We start from the raw sequence: 17,535 nt of genomic DNA on the forward strand, positions 1-17,535 counted from the left end.
GTGACCATGAATGTAAGAATGACAGACAAAAACTGTTTATTTGTCTTCCTCCAGTGGTAGGTTGTGATAATGTCTGTAGTCTCTCCTCTGTCTCTCTTCGCTCCTCTCTCCGCCTCCACACTCCCTATCTCTCACAAACATAGACTCTGACCTGTCCAATGAGCCAAACTGGTTAAAGAATCCCCCCTCCCCCTCTCTCTCTCTCTCTCTCTCTCTCTCCCTCTCTCTCCCCCCCTCTCCCCCCCTCTCTCTCTCTCTCTCTCTCTCCCCCTCCCCCCTCTCTCCCCCTCTCTCACTGTGTAGACCTGCCAGGCTGTTAGGTTAATGGACCATGGAAACCTACTGAGAATCTGTCATACAGAGAGAGATACAAATGAACATGATTAAAACTAAAAATACATTAAAACGTGTTGAACTCATTTCCATGTATATTGTTCTGTTTCTGTTTACAGGACCAGAAATGGGATTCAACTGGGTCAATACAGTCAGAGAATTAACTATATATCCTCAACCTTATTCTATAGTCAATACAGTCAGAGAATTAACTATATATCCTCAACCTTATTCTATAGTCAATACAGTCAGAGAATTAACTATATATCCTAACCCTTATTCTATAGTCAATACAGTCAGAGAATTAACTATATATCCTAACCCTTATTCTATAGTCAATACAGTCAGAGAATTAACTATATATCCTCAACCTTATTCTATAGTCAATACAGTCAGAGAATTAACTATATATCCTCAACCTTATTCTATAGTCAATACAGTCAGAGAATTAACTATATATCCTAAACCTTATTCTATAGTCAATACAGTCAGAGAATTAACTATATATCCTCAACCTTATTCTCATGTCCATCCACATGCTAGCTTCAACCCAACCCAACACTAACCTAACCCTAACCCTAAACCATCCCTAACCCGAACCCAACACTAACCTAACCCTAACCCTAACCCTAAACCAATCCTAACCCAACACTAACCTAACCCTAACCCAACTATATCCTTAACCCTAACCCAACCCAACCCTAACCCAACCCAACACTAACCTAAACCTAACCCAACCCTAACCCAAACCCAACTCTATCTTTAACCCTAACCCAATCCTAACCCAACCCAACACTAACCTAACCCTAACCCTAAACCAACCCTAACCCAATCCTAAACCAACCCAACCCTAACCCAACCCCAAACCCAACTCTATCCTTAACCCTATCCCAACCCTAACCCAACCATAACCCAACCCCAACTCTAACCCTAACCCTAACCCAACCCTAACCTTAACACCAACCCAACCCAACCCTAACCCAACCCTACCCTAACCCAACCCAACACTAACCTAAACCTAACCCAACCCTAACCCAGACCCAACTCTATCCTTAACCCTAACCCAATCCTAACCCAACCCAACACTAACCTAACTGTTACGGATACAGTTATCCTGTGTGTGTGTGTATCCTGTGTGTTTCTTTTCTCTCCTTCTCCCCTCACAGGTGAAAACCATCACACCCCAATCAGTCAACAATCAATCATCAATCAGAAGACACACCTCCTCCTACTTCCTATCCTATCACAGTTCCTTCCCCATGGTTTAAAAACCCCATCATTTGTTTGTTCTAAAGCAATCTCTAGCTCAATCTCTAGCTCAATCTCTAGCTCAATCTCTAGCTCAATCTCTCTGTAAATGCCATGTCTGTAGGTCTCTGTGTTTCACTCTCGCTTTGTGTCTTAACCTCTCTTTTGTTTAAGCACCTCATAGCACTTTGTCATCACCTGTGAGTATTGTTTTTGGTTATGGTGTTTGTTTGTTGCTGGTGGGAAAAGGGGAAACCAAGACAAGTCGCCCATGGGCATACACTACCCGTAGGTGAACTTTGTTAAATACACTAGTTAGAACTGGGCAGACCACCCACTGTATTTTTGGTTAGTTAGTTAGCTGTTGTTAAAGTAGGCTAGTCTAGCTTAGGGGTGTTTTTGAATACTTATTGTTTCTTTCCTTGGGTCCAGCTCAGCCCCTTTTCCTGCTCCCCCCATTACCGTGTGTTTATAAATAAACCTGGAGTTTGACGGTAGATTTCTGTTGTCGTGGTTATTTCGTGCACACTTTTACTTTGTCACAATAATAATTTGCATGAGTTATGTTACGGGTCTCATTACCATCCCCCCTAGACTGTCAGGCCAAAAGGGATTCGTAACACACACACACACACACACACACACACACACACACACAGGGAGGGAATGTTGTGTTTGTTTAATATTGTTTTAGGACTATGCAAATGGTCAAAATGATTAACCTATGGATTATGAAAACAACAACAATAAATGGGAAAATGGGAGAGGAGGAATGACTAGAGACCGTGTTGTGTACCTCACTTACCAGGACCCATGAGTTCTTCTTACTTTTGTTCAGTAGAAAAGTCTCCCTCTCTAAAGAATATAGGAAGTTCCATAGACTTGTCACTCTTCATGGACACACAGCTGGGTACAGGGGAGGCTGGTCTCTCCTGCTTGATTGGTCTTCAACACAACAGAGACATACATTACATCTCTCATCTACTCTGAGCTCTGATAGGGAAACATAAGAGTTTTATTCCAAAAAGTTATATATTCATATTCAGAAATGTTGGTAAATTAGCTTTTATTGTTTAAAGAAGTCATGTTTATGTTAAGTTATGTTTTTTACCTGCTTCTATAAACCAATGAGGAGATGGCACGTGGGTACCTGCTTCTATAAACCAATGAGGAGATGGCACGTGGGTATCTGCTTCTATAAACCAATGAGGAGATGGCACGTGGGTATCTGCTTCTATAAACCAATGAGGAGATGGCACGTGGGTACCTGCTTCTATAAACCAATGAGGAGATGGCACGTGGGTATCTGCTTCTATAAACCAATGAGGAGATGGCACGTGGGTACCTGCTTCTATAAACCAATGAGGAGATGGCACGTGGGTACCTGCTTCTATAAACCAATGAGGAGATGGCACGTGGGTACCTGCTTCTATAAACCAATGAGGAGATGGCACGTGGGTACCTGCTTCTATAAACCAATGAGGAGATGGCACGTGGGTATCTGCTTCTATAAACCAATGAGGAGATGGCACGTGGGTATCTGCTTCTATAAACCAATGAGGAGATGGCACGTGGGTATCTGCTTCTATAAACCAATGAGGAAATGGCACGTGGGTATCTGCTTCTATAAACCAATGAGGAGATGGGCACGGGTACCTCCTTCTATAAACCAATGAGGAGATGGCACGTGGGTATCTGCTTCTATAAACCAATGAGGAGATGGCACGTGGGTATCTGCTTCTATAAACCAATGAGGAGATGGCACGTGGGTACCTGCTTCTATAAACCAATGAGGAGATGGCACGTGGGTATCTGCTTCTATAAACCAATGAGGAGATGGCATGTGGGTACCTGCTTCTATAAACCAATGAGGAGATGGCACGTGGGTATCTGCTTCTATAAACCAATGAGGAGATGGCACGTGGGTACCTGCTTCTATAAACCAATGAGGAGATGGCACGTGGGTATCTGCTTCTATAAACCAATGAGGAGATGGCACGTGGGTATCTGCTTCTATAAACCAATGAGGAGATGGCACGTGGGTACCTGCTTCTATAAACCAATGAGGAGATGGCACGTGGATACCTGCTTCTATAAACCAATGAGGAGATGCAGCGCGAACTGCGTCACAAATAGAACTGACTTCAAGACGCACGTTGGCGCGCGAGCAGTGTGTCATTTTTTTATAACGAAATGAATTTAGCGATGCGAGTGTTGTAGTCAGTCTGTCAGCCCCGCTAAAAGGCTGTTGTCGTTACTCTGCCTTCTCCAGGGACATGATGAGGTAAATTTACTAACCGGGAGGGTTGAATGATGTAATTTATTGGAGGGCTGGAAGACGCATTCTCGAGGTTGTTTACTCACAATATCAGATATTAAGATGATTTTTATAATGAATGTATACTGAGGTTGAGGTTCTGACTAGTGATTATTTACCCGGTGTTCAATACCTGCTATTGAGGCGCCCTGAAAATAATATTCAAATGTTCGGACACAGAGGGTTTAAACACTAAAGTTACCGTCCATCTAGTGAAGAGAGGAGAACCGACAGAGGTAGCCAGCATCCGTCAACGAGAGAGGGAGAAGCCTCACCGGGATTTAACAGGTGGAAGAAACAACCGGGGAGCTCCATCGGTCCACAAGAAATGCAGACAGCCTGTGATGATGTAGTGGTAGCTATGGTAACTAGGATGCTGCTGGTAGAGTAGCTAGCTAGCTTACCGAGCTGTACCGACTAGCTAGGATAACTAGGATGCTGCTGGTAGAGTAGCTAGCTAGCTTACCGAGCTGTCCGACAAGCTAGGATAACTAGGATGCTGCTGGTAGAGTAGCTAGCTAGCTTACCGAGCTGTACCGACTAGCTAGGATAACTAGGATGCTGCTGGTAGAGTAGCTAGCTAGCTTACCGAGCTGTCCGACTAGCTAGGATAACTAGGATGCTGCTGGTGGAGTAGCTAGCTAGATTACCGAGCTGTACCGACTGTTTCGGTATGATATGTTGGATAAATGAATAAAGACAGACACCAATGTCAGGTTCAATAGCATTGTACAAATCCGTACAAATGGAGGCCGGGGAACAGTCCGGCTAGTCGATTACCTATCAACTAGACTCCGTAACATCATCCTTTTCAATACTTAAATGTAGAAAGTGCAAACATAAAGGCATAACATTTAAGTTCTTAACAGTCAGGTCATAACAATCTTGTTAGCTACGGGGATGGTAGTCTTCAGACGTCTGGACAGAAGGCGTTGTGCTGGGCTGCTGTCCATGTTTTCAGTGGGTGTGTTCCTCCACTGTAAGATCGCTTTCCATGGGTCGTTGCTGTCGCGCAAGGCCCTGCTTATCAGGTTTTTTGCAATCTTGACAGCTGATTCTGCCTTGCCATTTGCTTTTGGGTGTCTTGGAGAGGAGGTCACGTGGTCAAACTCCCATTCTGAGGCGAAACACTTGAACTGTGCAGTGAATTGTGGGCCATTGTCCGTGATTACCTTGTCAGGCTGACCTTGCCTTGCAAACTGTGCCTTGCAGCGCTTTATGACCGTCTCTGCAGACAAGTCAGGGAGCAGTTCAATTTCCCAAAAGTCAGAGTATCAATGATGAGAAGATAGTCCTTTTGTCTGTGGCTGAATAAGTCCATGCTGACGATTTGCCAGGCCCTTGTGGGCAGTTTGTGTGACATCATGGTTTCCTTTTGCTGTTCATGAGCGTACTCGTTGCATGTGGTACAGTTGCTGACAAAGTCTTTAATTTCTGCTTGCATGTTTGGCCAGTATAATGTTTCACAAGCCTGGCGGTAGCATGCGTCACCTCCAACGTGACTGGAGGATATGCGGGTAAGCATCTCTGGACGTAGTGATTTGGGAATAATGACCTTCTGACCTCTGAACAAGACACAACCCTGATCATCCGTACTGCCTCTTATCTGGCAGACTCACTAAACACAAATGCTTTGTTTTTAAATGATGTCTTCTGAGTGTTGGAGTGTGACCCTGGCTATCCATAAACTAAATAACAAGAAAATTGTGTGTGTCTGGTTTGATTAATATAAGGATTTTTTTATTATTATTATTATTATTTATTTATATTTTTATTATCACAACTTTACTTTTTACTTTGATAATTAATTATATTTAAAACCAAATAATTTTAGACTTTTACTAAAGTAGTATTTTACTGGGTGACTTTCACTTTTACTTGAGTCATTTTCTATTCTTTTCTGCTTTCGCAGGCAGCATACCACCCTGCATACCACTGCTGGCTTGCTTTTGAAGCTAAGCAGGGTTGGTCCTGGATGGGAGACCAGATGCTGCTGGAAGTGGTATTGGAGGGCCAGTAGGGGGCAGTCTTTCCTCTGGTCTAAAAAATATATATATATCCCAATGCTCCAGGGCAGTGATTGGGGACACTGCCCTGTGTAGAGTGCCGTCTTTCAGATGGGATGTTAAACGGGTGTCCTGACTCTCTGAGGTCATTAAAGATCCCATGGCACTTATCGTAAGAGTAGGGGTGTTAACCCCCGGTGTCCTTGCTAAATTCCCAATCTGGCCATCAAACCATCACGGTCACCTAATAATCCACAGTTAACAATTGGCTCATTCATCCCCCTCCTCTCCCCTGTAACTATTCCCCAGGTCATTGCTGCAAATGAGAATGTGTTCTCAGTCAACTTACCTGGTAAAAACAATGGACAAATAAAAAAAGGAATCTTTACTTTAACTCAGGAATGAAAGTACTTTTTCCACCGCTGTTCTAACGTTCCATATGAGACACAGTTTCAACAGACATTCTGGAACTGAGTTCTGTTTCCACCACTGTTCTAACGTTCCATATGAGACACAGTTTCAACAGACATTCTGGAACTGAGTTCTGTTTCCACCACTGTTCTAACGTTCCATATGAGACACAGTTTCAACAGACATTCTGGAACTGAGTTCTGTTTCCACCACTGTTCTAACGTTCCATATGAGACACAGTTTCAACAGACATTCTGGAACTGAGTTCTGTTTCCACCACTGTTCTAACGTTCCATATGAGACACAGTTTCAACAGATATTCTGGAACTGCGTCGGCTACAAAATTACTTTACATTTCATTTGAGGAAATATAGTAACGGTCACTGGGTGAATTAGTTGTGCATTATTTTATTATTATTTCCATTGGTCCATAAAATATATGTCCACTCACCTGTAGCACCACCCACCTGTAGCACCACCCACCTGTAGCACCACCCACCTGGTAGCACCACCCACCTGTAGCACCACCCACCTGTAGCACCACCCACCTGAAGCACCACCCACCTGTAGCACCACCCACCTGTAGCACCACCCACCTGCACCACCCACCTGTAGCACCACCCACCTGAAGCACCACCCACCTGTAGCACCACCCACCTGTAGCACCACCCACCTGTAGCACCACTCACCTGTAGCACCACCCACCTGTAGCACCACCCACCTGTAGCAACACCCACCTGTAGCACTACTCACCTGTAGCACCACCCACCTGTAGCACCACCCACCTGTAGCACCACCCACCTGTAGCACCACCCACCTGTAGCACCACTCACCTGTAGCACCACCCACCTGTAGCACCACCCACCTGAAGCACCACCCACCTGTAGCACCACCCACCTGTAGCACCACCCACCTGTAGCACCACTCACCTGTAGCACCACCCACCTGTAGCACCACCCACCTGTAGCACCACTCACCTGTAGCACCACTCACCTGTAGCACCACCCACCTGTAGCACCACCCACCTGTAGCATCACCCACCTGTAGCACCACCCACCTGTAGCACCACTCACCTGTAGCACCACCCACCTGTAGCACCACCCACCTGAAGCACCACCCACCTGTAGCACCACCCACCTGTAGCACCACCCACCTGTAGCACCACCCACCTGTAGCACCACCCACCTGTAGCACCACCCACCTGAAGCACCACCCACCTGTAGCACCACCCACCTGTAGCACCACCCACCTGAAGCACCACCCACCTGTAGCACCACCCACCTGTAGCACCACCCACCTGAAGCACCACCCACCTGTAGCACCACTCACCTGTAGCACCACCCACCTGTAGCACCACCCACCTGTAGCACCACCCACCTGTAGCACCACTCACCTGTAGCACCACCTACCTGTAGCACCACCTACCTGTAGCACCACCCACCTGTAGCACCACTCACCTGTAGCACCACCCACCTGTAGCACCACCCACCTGTAGCACCACCCACCTGTAGCACCACTCACCTGTAGCACCACTCAGCTGTAGCACCGGGCCATGCGAAACAAACTTCCCACTGTAGCAGAGACACCGAGTTCTAATCCCAGACGCGTTTCTTCAAGACATCTCTCTTACATTATTTTTGATAAACATATAATTTACTCAAAACCAAGTTTAGCTGTGTTTTTTTTCTCCAAGATGTGAGTTACTGTAGGACTTTAATAATTGTAAGCAGTCCTACAAACCCAAAGGGTTTTCATTTGAGAATGTTCATTTGTTTGCCTCAAATATTAAACTGTCTTCAAATATGTGATGATTAGTAGAATCAGGTGTGTAAGTGCTGGTAAGAACAAAAGGATTGAGAAACCCTGAGATAAACATAAAACCATATCATTGAAAAGCTCCTCCACCATCTTTACCAGGCGTTTTACTGATAACATGTAGGTCTACTGATTAGTTTACACTTTGAAAACTGCTGTCTGTCAGCAACTCAGCTCAAGTAGCAGTTCTACTAACTAGTAATATCTCATTCCAGGTATTAATTATCTTATTCTGTCCATTAGAATAGATTATTGTTCAGAAATACTTAATTTATTTTTCAATAATCTCCATATAGTCTTTTCTGCTCTGTCGTCTCAAAATGGATCCTGAACAAAAGAACAACTTTACTTTCTGTTTCAGCTCAGCCGCCTCCCCACCCTGGTAATAAAGTGTTATATTGGTATCTTCCACTAGATGGCAGTAAACACCTGCTGTAACTAGACTTTACAACTATGTGTTCTGTTTCATACAGGCAGTGTCCCAGAGTTGAAGTGCTGATCTTGGATAAGGTCCCTCTCCATGTAATCTGATTCATTATGATCTAGGATCAGGTCCCCCCTCTCCATGTAATCTGATTCATTATGATCTAGGAGCAGGTCTCGCTCTCTCCATGTAATCTGATTCATTATGATCTAGGATCAGGTCCCCCCTCTCCATGTAATCTGATTCATTATGATCTAGGATCAGGTCCCCCCTCTCCATGTAATCTGATTCATTATGATCTAGGATCAGGTCCCCCACTACTGCATCAGAGCGTCTGCTAAATGACTCACTACTGGATCGGAGCGTCTGCTAAATGATTCACTACTGGATCAGAGCGTCTGCTAAATGACTCACTACTGGATCAGAGCGTCTGCTAAATGACTCACTACTGGATCAGAGCGTCTGCTAAATGATTCACTACTGGATCAGAGCGTCTGCTAAATGACTCACTACTGGATCAGAGCGTCTGCTAAATGACTCACTACTGGATCAGAGCGTCTGCTAAATGACTCACCTCTGCATCAGAGCGTCTGCTAAATGACTCACCTCTGCATCAGAGCGTCTGCTAAATGACTCACTACTGGATCAGAGCTTCTGCTAAATGACTCACTACTTGATCAGAGCGTCTGCTAAATGACTCACTACTTGATCAGAGCGTCTGCTAAATGACTCACTACTGGATCAGAGCGTCTGCTAAATGACTCACTACTGGATCAGAGCGTCTGCTAAATGACTCACTACTGGATCAGAGCGTCTGCTAAATGACTCACTACTTGATCAGAGCGTCTGCTAAATGACTCACTACTGGATCAGAGCGTCTGCTAAATGACTCACTACTGGATCAGAGCGTCTGCTAAATGACTCACTACTGGATCAGAGCGTCTGCTAAATGACTCACTACTTGATCAGAGCGTCTGCTAAATGACTCACTACTGGATCAGAGCGTCTGCTAAATGACTCACTACTGGATCAGAGCGTCTGCTAAATGACTCACTACTGGATCAGACCGTCTGCTAAATGACTCACTACTGCATCAGAGCGTCTGCTAAATGATTCACTACTGGATCAGAGCGTCTGCTAAATGACTCACTACTGGATCAGAGCGTCTGCTAAATGATTCACTACTGGATCAGAGCGTCTGCTAAATGACTCACTACTGGATCAGAGCGTCTGCTAAATGACTCACCTCTGCATCAGAGCGTCTGCTGAATGACTCACTACTTGATCAGAGCGTCTGCTAAATGACTCACCTCTGCATCAGAGCGTCTGCTAAATGACTCACTACTGGATCAGAGCGTCTGCTAAATGACTCACTACTGGATCAGAGCGTCTGCTAAATGACTCACTACTGGATCAGAGCGTCTGCTAAATGACTCACTACTGGATCAGAGCGTCTGCTAAATGACTCACTACTGGATCAGAGCGTCTGCTAAATGACTCACTACTGGATCAGAGCGTCTGCTAAATGACTCACTACTTGATCAGAGCGTCTGCTAAATGACTCACTACTGGATCAGAGCGTCTGCTAAATGACTCACTACTGGATCAGAGCGTCTGCTAAATGACTCACTACTGGATCAGAGCGTCTGCTAAATGACTCACTACTGGATCAGAGCGTCTGCTAAATGACTCACTACTGGATCAGAGCGTCTGCTAAATGACTCACTACTGGATCAGAGCGTCTGCTAAATGACTCACTACTGGATCAGAGCGTCTGCTAAATGACTCACTACTGGATCAGAGCGTCTGCTAAATGACTCACTACTGGATCAGAGCGTCTGCTAAATGACTCACTACTGGATCAGAGCGTCTGCTAAATGACTCACTACTGGATCAGACCGTCTGCTAAATGACTCACTACTGGATCAGAGCGTCTGCTAAATGACTCACTACTGGATCAGAGCGTCTGCTAAATGACTCACTACTGGATCAGAGCGCCTGCTAAATGACTCACTACTGGATCAGAGCGTCTGCTAAATGACTCACTACTGGATCAGAGCGTCTGCTAAATGACTCACTACTGGATCAGAGCGTCTGCTAAATGACTCACTACTGGATCAGACCGTCTGCTAAATGACTCACTACTGCATCAGAGCGTCTGCTAAATGACTCACCTCTGCATCAGAGCGTCTGCTAAATGACTACAATGTAAATGTAAATGATGCAGCCACCACTATGCTTGAACATATGGAGAATGGCAGTCAGTAAGGGGTTGTATTGGATTTGCCCCTGGAAACATAACACTTTGTATTCAGGACAAAAAGTGAACTGCTTTGCCACCGGCTTCCTTCTTTTCACTCTGACAATGAGGTTATTATTGAGGAGTAACTATAATGTAGTTGTCCCATCCTCAGTGTTCTCCTATCACAGCCATTAAACTCTGTCAGTGAGGTTAATTGAGGAGTAACTATACTGTTGTTGATCCATCCTCAGTGTTCTCCTATCACAGCCATTAAACTCTGTCAGTTAGGTTAGTATTGAGGAGTAACTATAATGTTGTTGATCCTACTGGATCATCCTCAGTGTTCTCCTATCACAGCCATTAAACTCTGTCAGTTAGGTTAGTATTGTGGAGTAACTATATTGTTGTTGATCCATCCTCAGTGTTCTCCTATCACAGCCATTAAACTCTGTCAGTTAGGTTAGTATTGAGGAGTAACTATAATTTAGTTGATCCATCCTCAGTGTTCTCCTATCACAGCCATTATACTCTGTCAGTTAGGTTAGTATTGAAGAGTAACTATACTGTTGTTGATCCATCCTCAGTGTTCTCCTATCACAGCCATTAAACTCTGTAACTGTTTTTAAGTCACCATTGGCCTCATGCTGAAATCAATGAGAGGTTTCCTTCCTCTCCGGCAACTAAGTTAGGAAGACGCCTGTATCTTTGTAGTGACTGGGTGTATTGATTCACCATCCAAAGTGTAATTAATAATAACTTCACCAGGCTCAAAGGCAAATTCAATGTCTGCTTTTGTTTTTCCCATCTACCAATAAGTGTCCTTCTTTGTGAGGCACGGAGATGGAGATAGGAATTTGGACTTGTGGTTTTACTTAATTCTCCATACTGGCTAATGATTATAAAGCTGATTCTGAACTAATCATTAATTCATACATTGCGCCCCTGACCTGAGAGGATGGAAGTTCAATATGTAGCTAGATGTAGACGGCTAATGTTTAATAGTTAACTAGCGAACGTTGCGAACCAAGCTTTTTAGCCAAGTAGCCGAGGACATAAAATAAAGGTATGTACAGTATGTATTACCTCTCTCATCCTGCCTCATTTACACATGCTGTATATAGATCTACTGTATTTATTACCTCTCTCATCCTGCCTCATTTACACATGCTGTATATAGATCTACTGTATTTATTACCTCTCTCATCCTGCCTCATTTACACATGCTGTATATAGGGGATCTACTGTATTTATTACCTCTCTTATCCTGCCTCATTTGCACATGCTGTATATAGATCTACTGTATTTATTACCTCTCTCATCCTGCCTCATTTACACATGCTGTATATAGATCTACAGTATTTATTACCTCTCTCATCCTGCCTCATCTCCACATGCTGTATATAGATCTACTGTATTTATTACCTCTCTCATCCTGCCTCATTTACACATGCTGTATATAGATCTACTGTATTTATTACCTCTCTCATCCTGCCTCATTTACACATGCTGTATATAGATCTACTGTATTTATTACCTCTCTCATCCTGCCTCATTTACACATGCTGTATATAGATCTACAGTATTTATTACCTCTCTCATCCTGCCTCATTTACACATGCTGTATATAGATCTACTGTATTTATTACCTCTCTCATCCTGCCTCATTTACACATGCTGTATATAGATCTACTGTATTTATTACCTCTCTCATCCTGCCTCATTTACACATGCTGTATATAGATCTACTGTATTATTGCTTGTATGTTGGTTTATTCCATGTGTAACTCTGTGTTGTTGTATGTGTCGAACTGCTTTGCTTTATCTTGGCCAGGTCGCAGTTGCAAATGAGAACTTGTTCTCAACTAGCCTACCTGGTTAAATAAAGGTGTTCTCAACTAGCCTACCTGGTTAAATAAAGGTGTTCTCAACTAGCCTACCTGGTTAAATAAAGGTGTTCTCAACTAGCCTACCTGGTTAAATAAAGGTGTTCTCAACTAGCCTACCTGGTTAAATAAAGGTGTTCTCAACTAGCCTACCTGGTTAAATAAAGGTGTTCTCAACTAGCCTACCTGGTTAAATAAAGGTGAAATAAAAATATAACAAATGAAACAGTATGACAGGGTGATAGACCGTTTTGTTCTTCTGGAATTTTGTTGCTGAAGAGAATCTCTTCTGTCACTCTGTTTTGGTCCATGCAGGTGACTGTGACAGGGTGCCATCTCTTCTCTCACTCTGTTTTGGTTCATGCAGGTGACTGTGACAGGGTGCCATCTCTTCTCTCACTCTGTTTTGTTCATGCAGGTGGCTGTGACAGGGTGCTATCTCTTCTCTCACTCTGTTTTGGTTCATGCAGGTGACTGTGACAGGGTGCTATCTCTTCTGTCACTCTGTTTTGGTTCATGCAGGTGACTGTGACAGGGTGCCATCTCTTCTCTCACTCTGTTTTGGTTCATGCAGGTGACAGGGTGCCATCTCTTCTCTCACTGTGTTTTGGTTCATGCAGGTGACTGTGACATGCAGGTGACTGTGGGTGCTATCTCTTCTCTCACTCTGTTTTGGTTCATGCAGGTGACTGTGACAGGGTGCTATCTCTTCTCTCACTCTGTTTTGGTTCATGCAGGTGACTGTGACAGGGTGCTATCTCTTCTCTCACTCTGTTTTGGTTCATGCAGGTGACTGTGACAGGGTGCTATCTCTTCTGTCACTCTGTTTTGGTTCATGCAGGTGACTGTGACAGGGTGCTATCTCTTCTCTCACTCTGTTTTGGTTCATGCAGGTGACTGTGACAGGGTGCTATCTCTTCTCTCACTCTGTTTTGGTTCATGCAGGTGACTGTGACAGGGTGCTATCTCTTCTCTCACTCTGTTTTGGTTCATGCAGGTGACTGTGACAGGGTGCTATCTCTTCTCTCACTCTGTTTTGGTCCATGCAGGTGACTGTGACAGGGTGCTATCTCTTCTCTACTGTGGTGCATTGAGGTCGTTTAAACCTCTCCAGTTAACTAAATGATTCATTTAAGTTTGACTTCAAGTGTCCGTGTGTTGAATTTCAACATCAACAACAAGTAGAGAAATCTGCTGAACACACACACACACGCATGCACACACACACACACACACACACACACACACACACACACACACACACACACACACACACACACACACACACACACACACACACACACACACACACACACACACACATAAATCAGAACCATGGACTGCCACATATGTAGCTTACGTTGATGAGACTAAATAGTTGTTGGTATCTTTTAGATGTAACTGTCTGTTAAATGCAATATGTGTTGTGGACTCCACCGGACAGACTCTCTGATTTAGTGATGAAACAAAGGTGTGGTTGAATTGCATCTGCCACTGTGTCTTCTTATTGTCTGGGCCTTAGGCTTATATATCATGGTTGCAAAGCATATGAACTAGCAGGTTATAGAGCAAACAATGCAATTATCACAACACATGTGTTGTACCATGTCTTCCCCAGTGATATTACCCACTATATTACCCACTATTATCACAACACATGTGTTGTACCATGTCTTCCCCAGTGATATTACCCACTATATTACCCACTATTATCACAACACGTGTTGTACCATGTCTTCCCCAGTGATATTACCCACTATATTACCCACTATTATCACAACACGTGTTGTACCATGTCTTCCCCAGTGATATTACCCACTATATTACCCACTATTATCACAACACATGTGGTGTAACATGTCTTCCCCAGTGATATTACCCACTATATTACCCACTATTATCACAACACATGTGTTGTACCATGTCCAGTGATATTACCCACTATTATCACAACACATGTGTTGTACCATGTCTTCCCCAGTGATATTACCCACTATATTACCCACTATTATCACAACACATGTGGTGTAACATGTCTTCCCCAGTGATATTACCCACTATATTACCCACTATTATCACAACACATGTGTGGTAACATGTCTTCCCCAGTGATATTACCCACTATTATCACAACACATGTGTTGTAACATGTCTTCCCCAGTGATATTACCCACTATTATCACAACACATGTGGTGTACCATGTCTTCCCCAGTGATATTACCCACTATATTACCCACTATTATCACAACACATGTGTTGTACCATGTCTTCCCCAGTGATATTACCCAGGCACCACTGCAGCACCACTGCAGCACCACTGCTGATTATTTTGTTACATTAGAAGTGTCCATCCAAAAGGCTCAAGTGTTTCTACAATTCCCTCTAACACCTCCACTGTGGGGCTCTATAAAACTATTGGAACAATTTCCCTGTTTGACCGCTAGGTGTTATGGGTATTATGACACCTCCACTGTGGGGCTCTATAAAACTATTGGAACAATTTCCCTGTTTGACCGCTAGGTGTTATGGGTATTATGACACCTCCACTGTGGGGCTCTATAAAACAATTGGAACCATTTCCCTGTTTGACCGCTAGGTGTTATGGGTATTATAACACCTCCACTGTGGGGCTCTATAAAACTATTGGAAACATTTCCCTGTTTGACCGCTAGGTGTTATGGGTACTATAACACCTCCACTGTGGGGCTCTATAAAACTATTGGAAACATTTCCCTGTTTGACCGCTAGGTGTTATGGGTACTATAACACCTCCACTGTGGGGCTCTATAAACTATTGGAAACATTTCCCTGTTTGACCGCTAGGTGTTATGGGTATTATGACACCTCCACTGTGGGGCTCTATAAAACTATTGGAACCATTTCCCTGTTTGAGCGCTAGGTGTTATGGGTATTATGACACTTCCACTGTGGGGCTCTATAAAACTATTGGAACCATTTCCCTGTTTGACCGCTGGGTGTTATGGGTATTATGACACCTCCACTGTGGGGCTCTATAAAACTATTGGAACCATTTCCCTGTTTGAGCGCTAGGTGTTATGGGTATTATGACACCTCCACTGTGGGGCTCTATAAAACTATTGGAACCATTTCCCTGTTTGACCGCTAGGTGTTATGGGTATTATGACACCTCCACTGTGGGGCTCTATAGATCAAATGAAACGGGAGAATCTAGAGAATGCAACAATATTAGTGTCATCTTGCTGTGATGTAACAATATTCACTGTGATGTAACAATATTCACTGTGATGTAACAATATTCACTGTGATGTAACAATATTCACTGTGATGTAACAATATTCACTGTGATGTAACAATATTCGCTGTGATGTTCAGCCCCAAAATGAAAATAAATACTAAATAATTTCATAGAATTGAACTAAGACCACTTTCTCTTTGGTCACAGATGGACAACATCACTTAGTGTTTCCAGCTGAAGATGTAATGAATCTGCACACATTTGAATGGTGTCTCTGCACCGCTCAGTTGACGTTTAGGGAAAATATCAGACACTCAAATCTATGAATCTTAGAACAGTAATATTTTACACATGAAGGTACCAAGAAGAAGATTTCATTTCTGATGAAAAAACACAAATGTGAAAAAAATATGGATATAAACTCTTCATAAATTCTTAAACAAAATTGTAATCTCACCTCTTAGCTTTGGTGTCATGTTCCCCAGAGAGACTCATTTTAGAGGCATGGCCGCCCTCCTCTCTCTCCCCAGAGAGACTCATTTTCGAGCAATGACCCCTAAACAGAGATCCAACATGTCATTGAACTATAATACATGAATAAATATACAAATTGTAAAATATCCACAATATACGAATATATGAACAATATGTTTTTTTTTCATTTCATTGCCTACGCAATATATGAACAACATGGTATTGAATGTGACTTGCCTATGCCCCAGTTAGCGCCATTTTGTATGATTGAACTGTCACGTAGCTGTCCCAGGTGAAATGGACTGTTAGATCTGAGTGTTTTACTGTCATTCACTAAACTAAAATTACACCATACATTTAATTTCTCTTCACACTTTACAATAATCCCTGGGAAAAGTCTTACCTTGTAGCCTGAATTCACAACCAGAACATGTCAAGTCATTGAAATATTTTCGGTTCTGCTGAGAGAGCACCTTGCTGATGACAAGTGGCTCTGTATCTTCAACTTTTTACCAACATCCTACATGAATAATCCCTGGTAGGATTCTTACCTTGCAGCCTGAATTCAAAACCAGAACATGTCAAGTCAGTGAGAGTTTCCTTTGTGTTGAGAATGAAACCTTGGGAACCGTTTATTCACCTCCCCAATGTCAGGAAACTTTGTGTCATTTTTGTTACTGATTAATTTAGGACTCCATCATTTCTGTTAAAGTTTAGTAGCTCTGACCCCATGTCAGCATCATCAGAAACCCAGTTTAACCTGTTTACCAGAAAAGCCTTGTGTTTCCAATAACATCGCTGTGTAGCTACTGCTTTCCTGCAGTCAGATTACCTAGTGACCTCATGGTGGAATGTTATTCATATTGTACCATTATTACCTAGTGACCTCATGGTGGAATGTTATTCATATTCTATCATTATTACCTAGTGACCTCATGGTGGAATGTTATTCATATTGTACCATTATTACCTAGTGACCTCATGGTGGAATGTTATTCATATTGTACCATTATTACCTAGTGACCTCATGGTGGAATGTTATTCATATTGTATCATTATTACCTAGTGACCTCATGGTGGAATGTTATTCATATTGTACCATTATTACCTAGTGACCTCATGGTGGAATATTATTCATATTGTATCATTATTACCTAGTGACCT

The 17,535-nt window shown here is 43.2% G+C and overlaps 1 protein-coding gene across 1 annotated transcript in view; it reads right to left on the bottom strand.

The window, feature by feature from the left end:
• The window catches only part of LOC135569032 (NACHT, LRR and PYD domains-containing protein 12-like), a 46,060-nt gene extending 28,831 nt beyond the window's left edge, over window positions 1–17,229 (bottom strand). Inside the window, exons 1-3 of the mRNA XM_065015856.1 lie at window positions 16,923–17,229; window positions 16,355–16,453; window positions 2,410–2,526 (exon numbers count right to left, since the gene is read on the bottom strand). Of these exons, the coding sequence (XP_064871928.1) occupies window positions 2,410–2,526; window positions 16,355–16,437 (200 nt within the window). The 5' untranslated portion in view covers window positions 16,438–16,453; window positions 16,923–17,229. The remainder of the gene's footprint in view (window positions 1–2,409; window positions 2,527–16,354; window positions 16,454–16,922) is intronic.
• Between the last annotated feature and the right edge of the window lie 306 nt (window positions 17,230–17,535).

This window comes from Oncorhynchus nerka, unplaced genomic scaffold (genome assembly GCF_034236695.1).
Source record: "Oncorhynchus nerka isolate Pitt River unplaced genomic scaffold, Oner_Uvic_2.0 unplaced_scaffold_1251, whole genome shotgun sequence".
NCBI classification, from domain to species: domain Eukaryota; kingdom Metazoa; phylum Chordata; class Actinopteri; order Salmoniformes; family Salmonidae; genus Oncorhynchus; species Oncorhynchus nerka.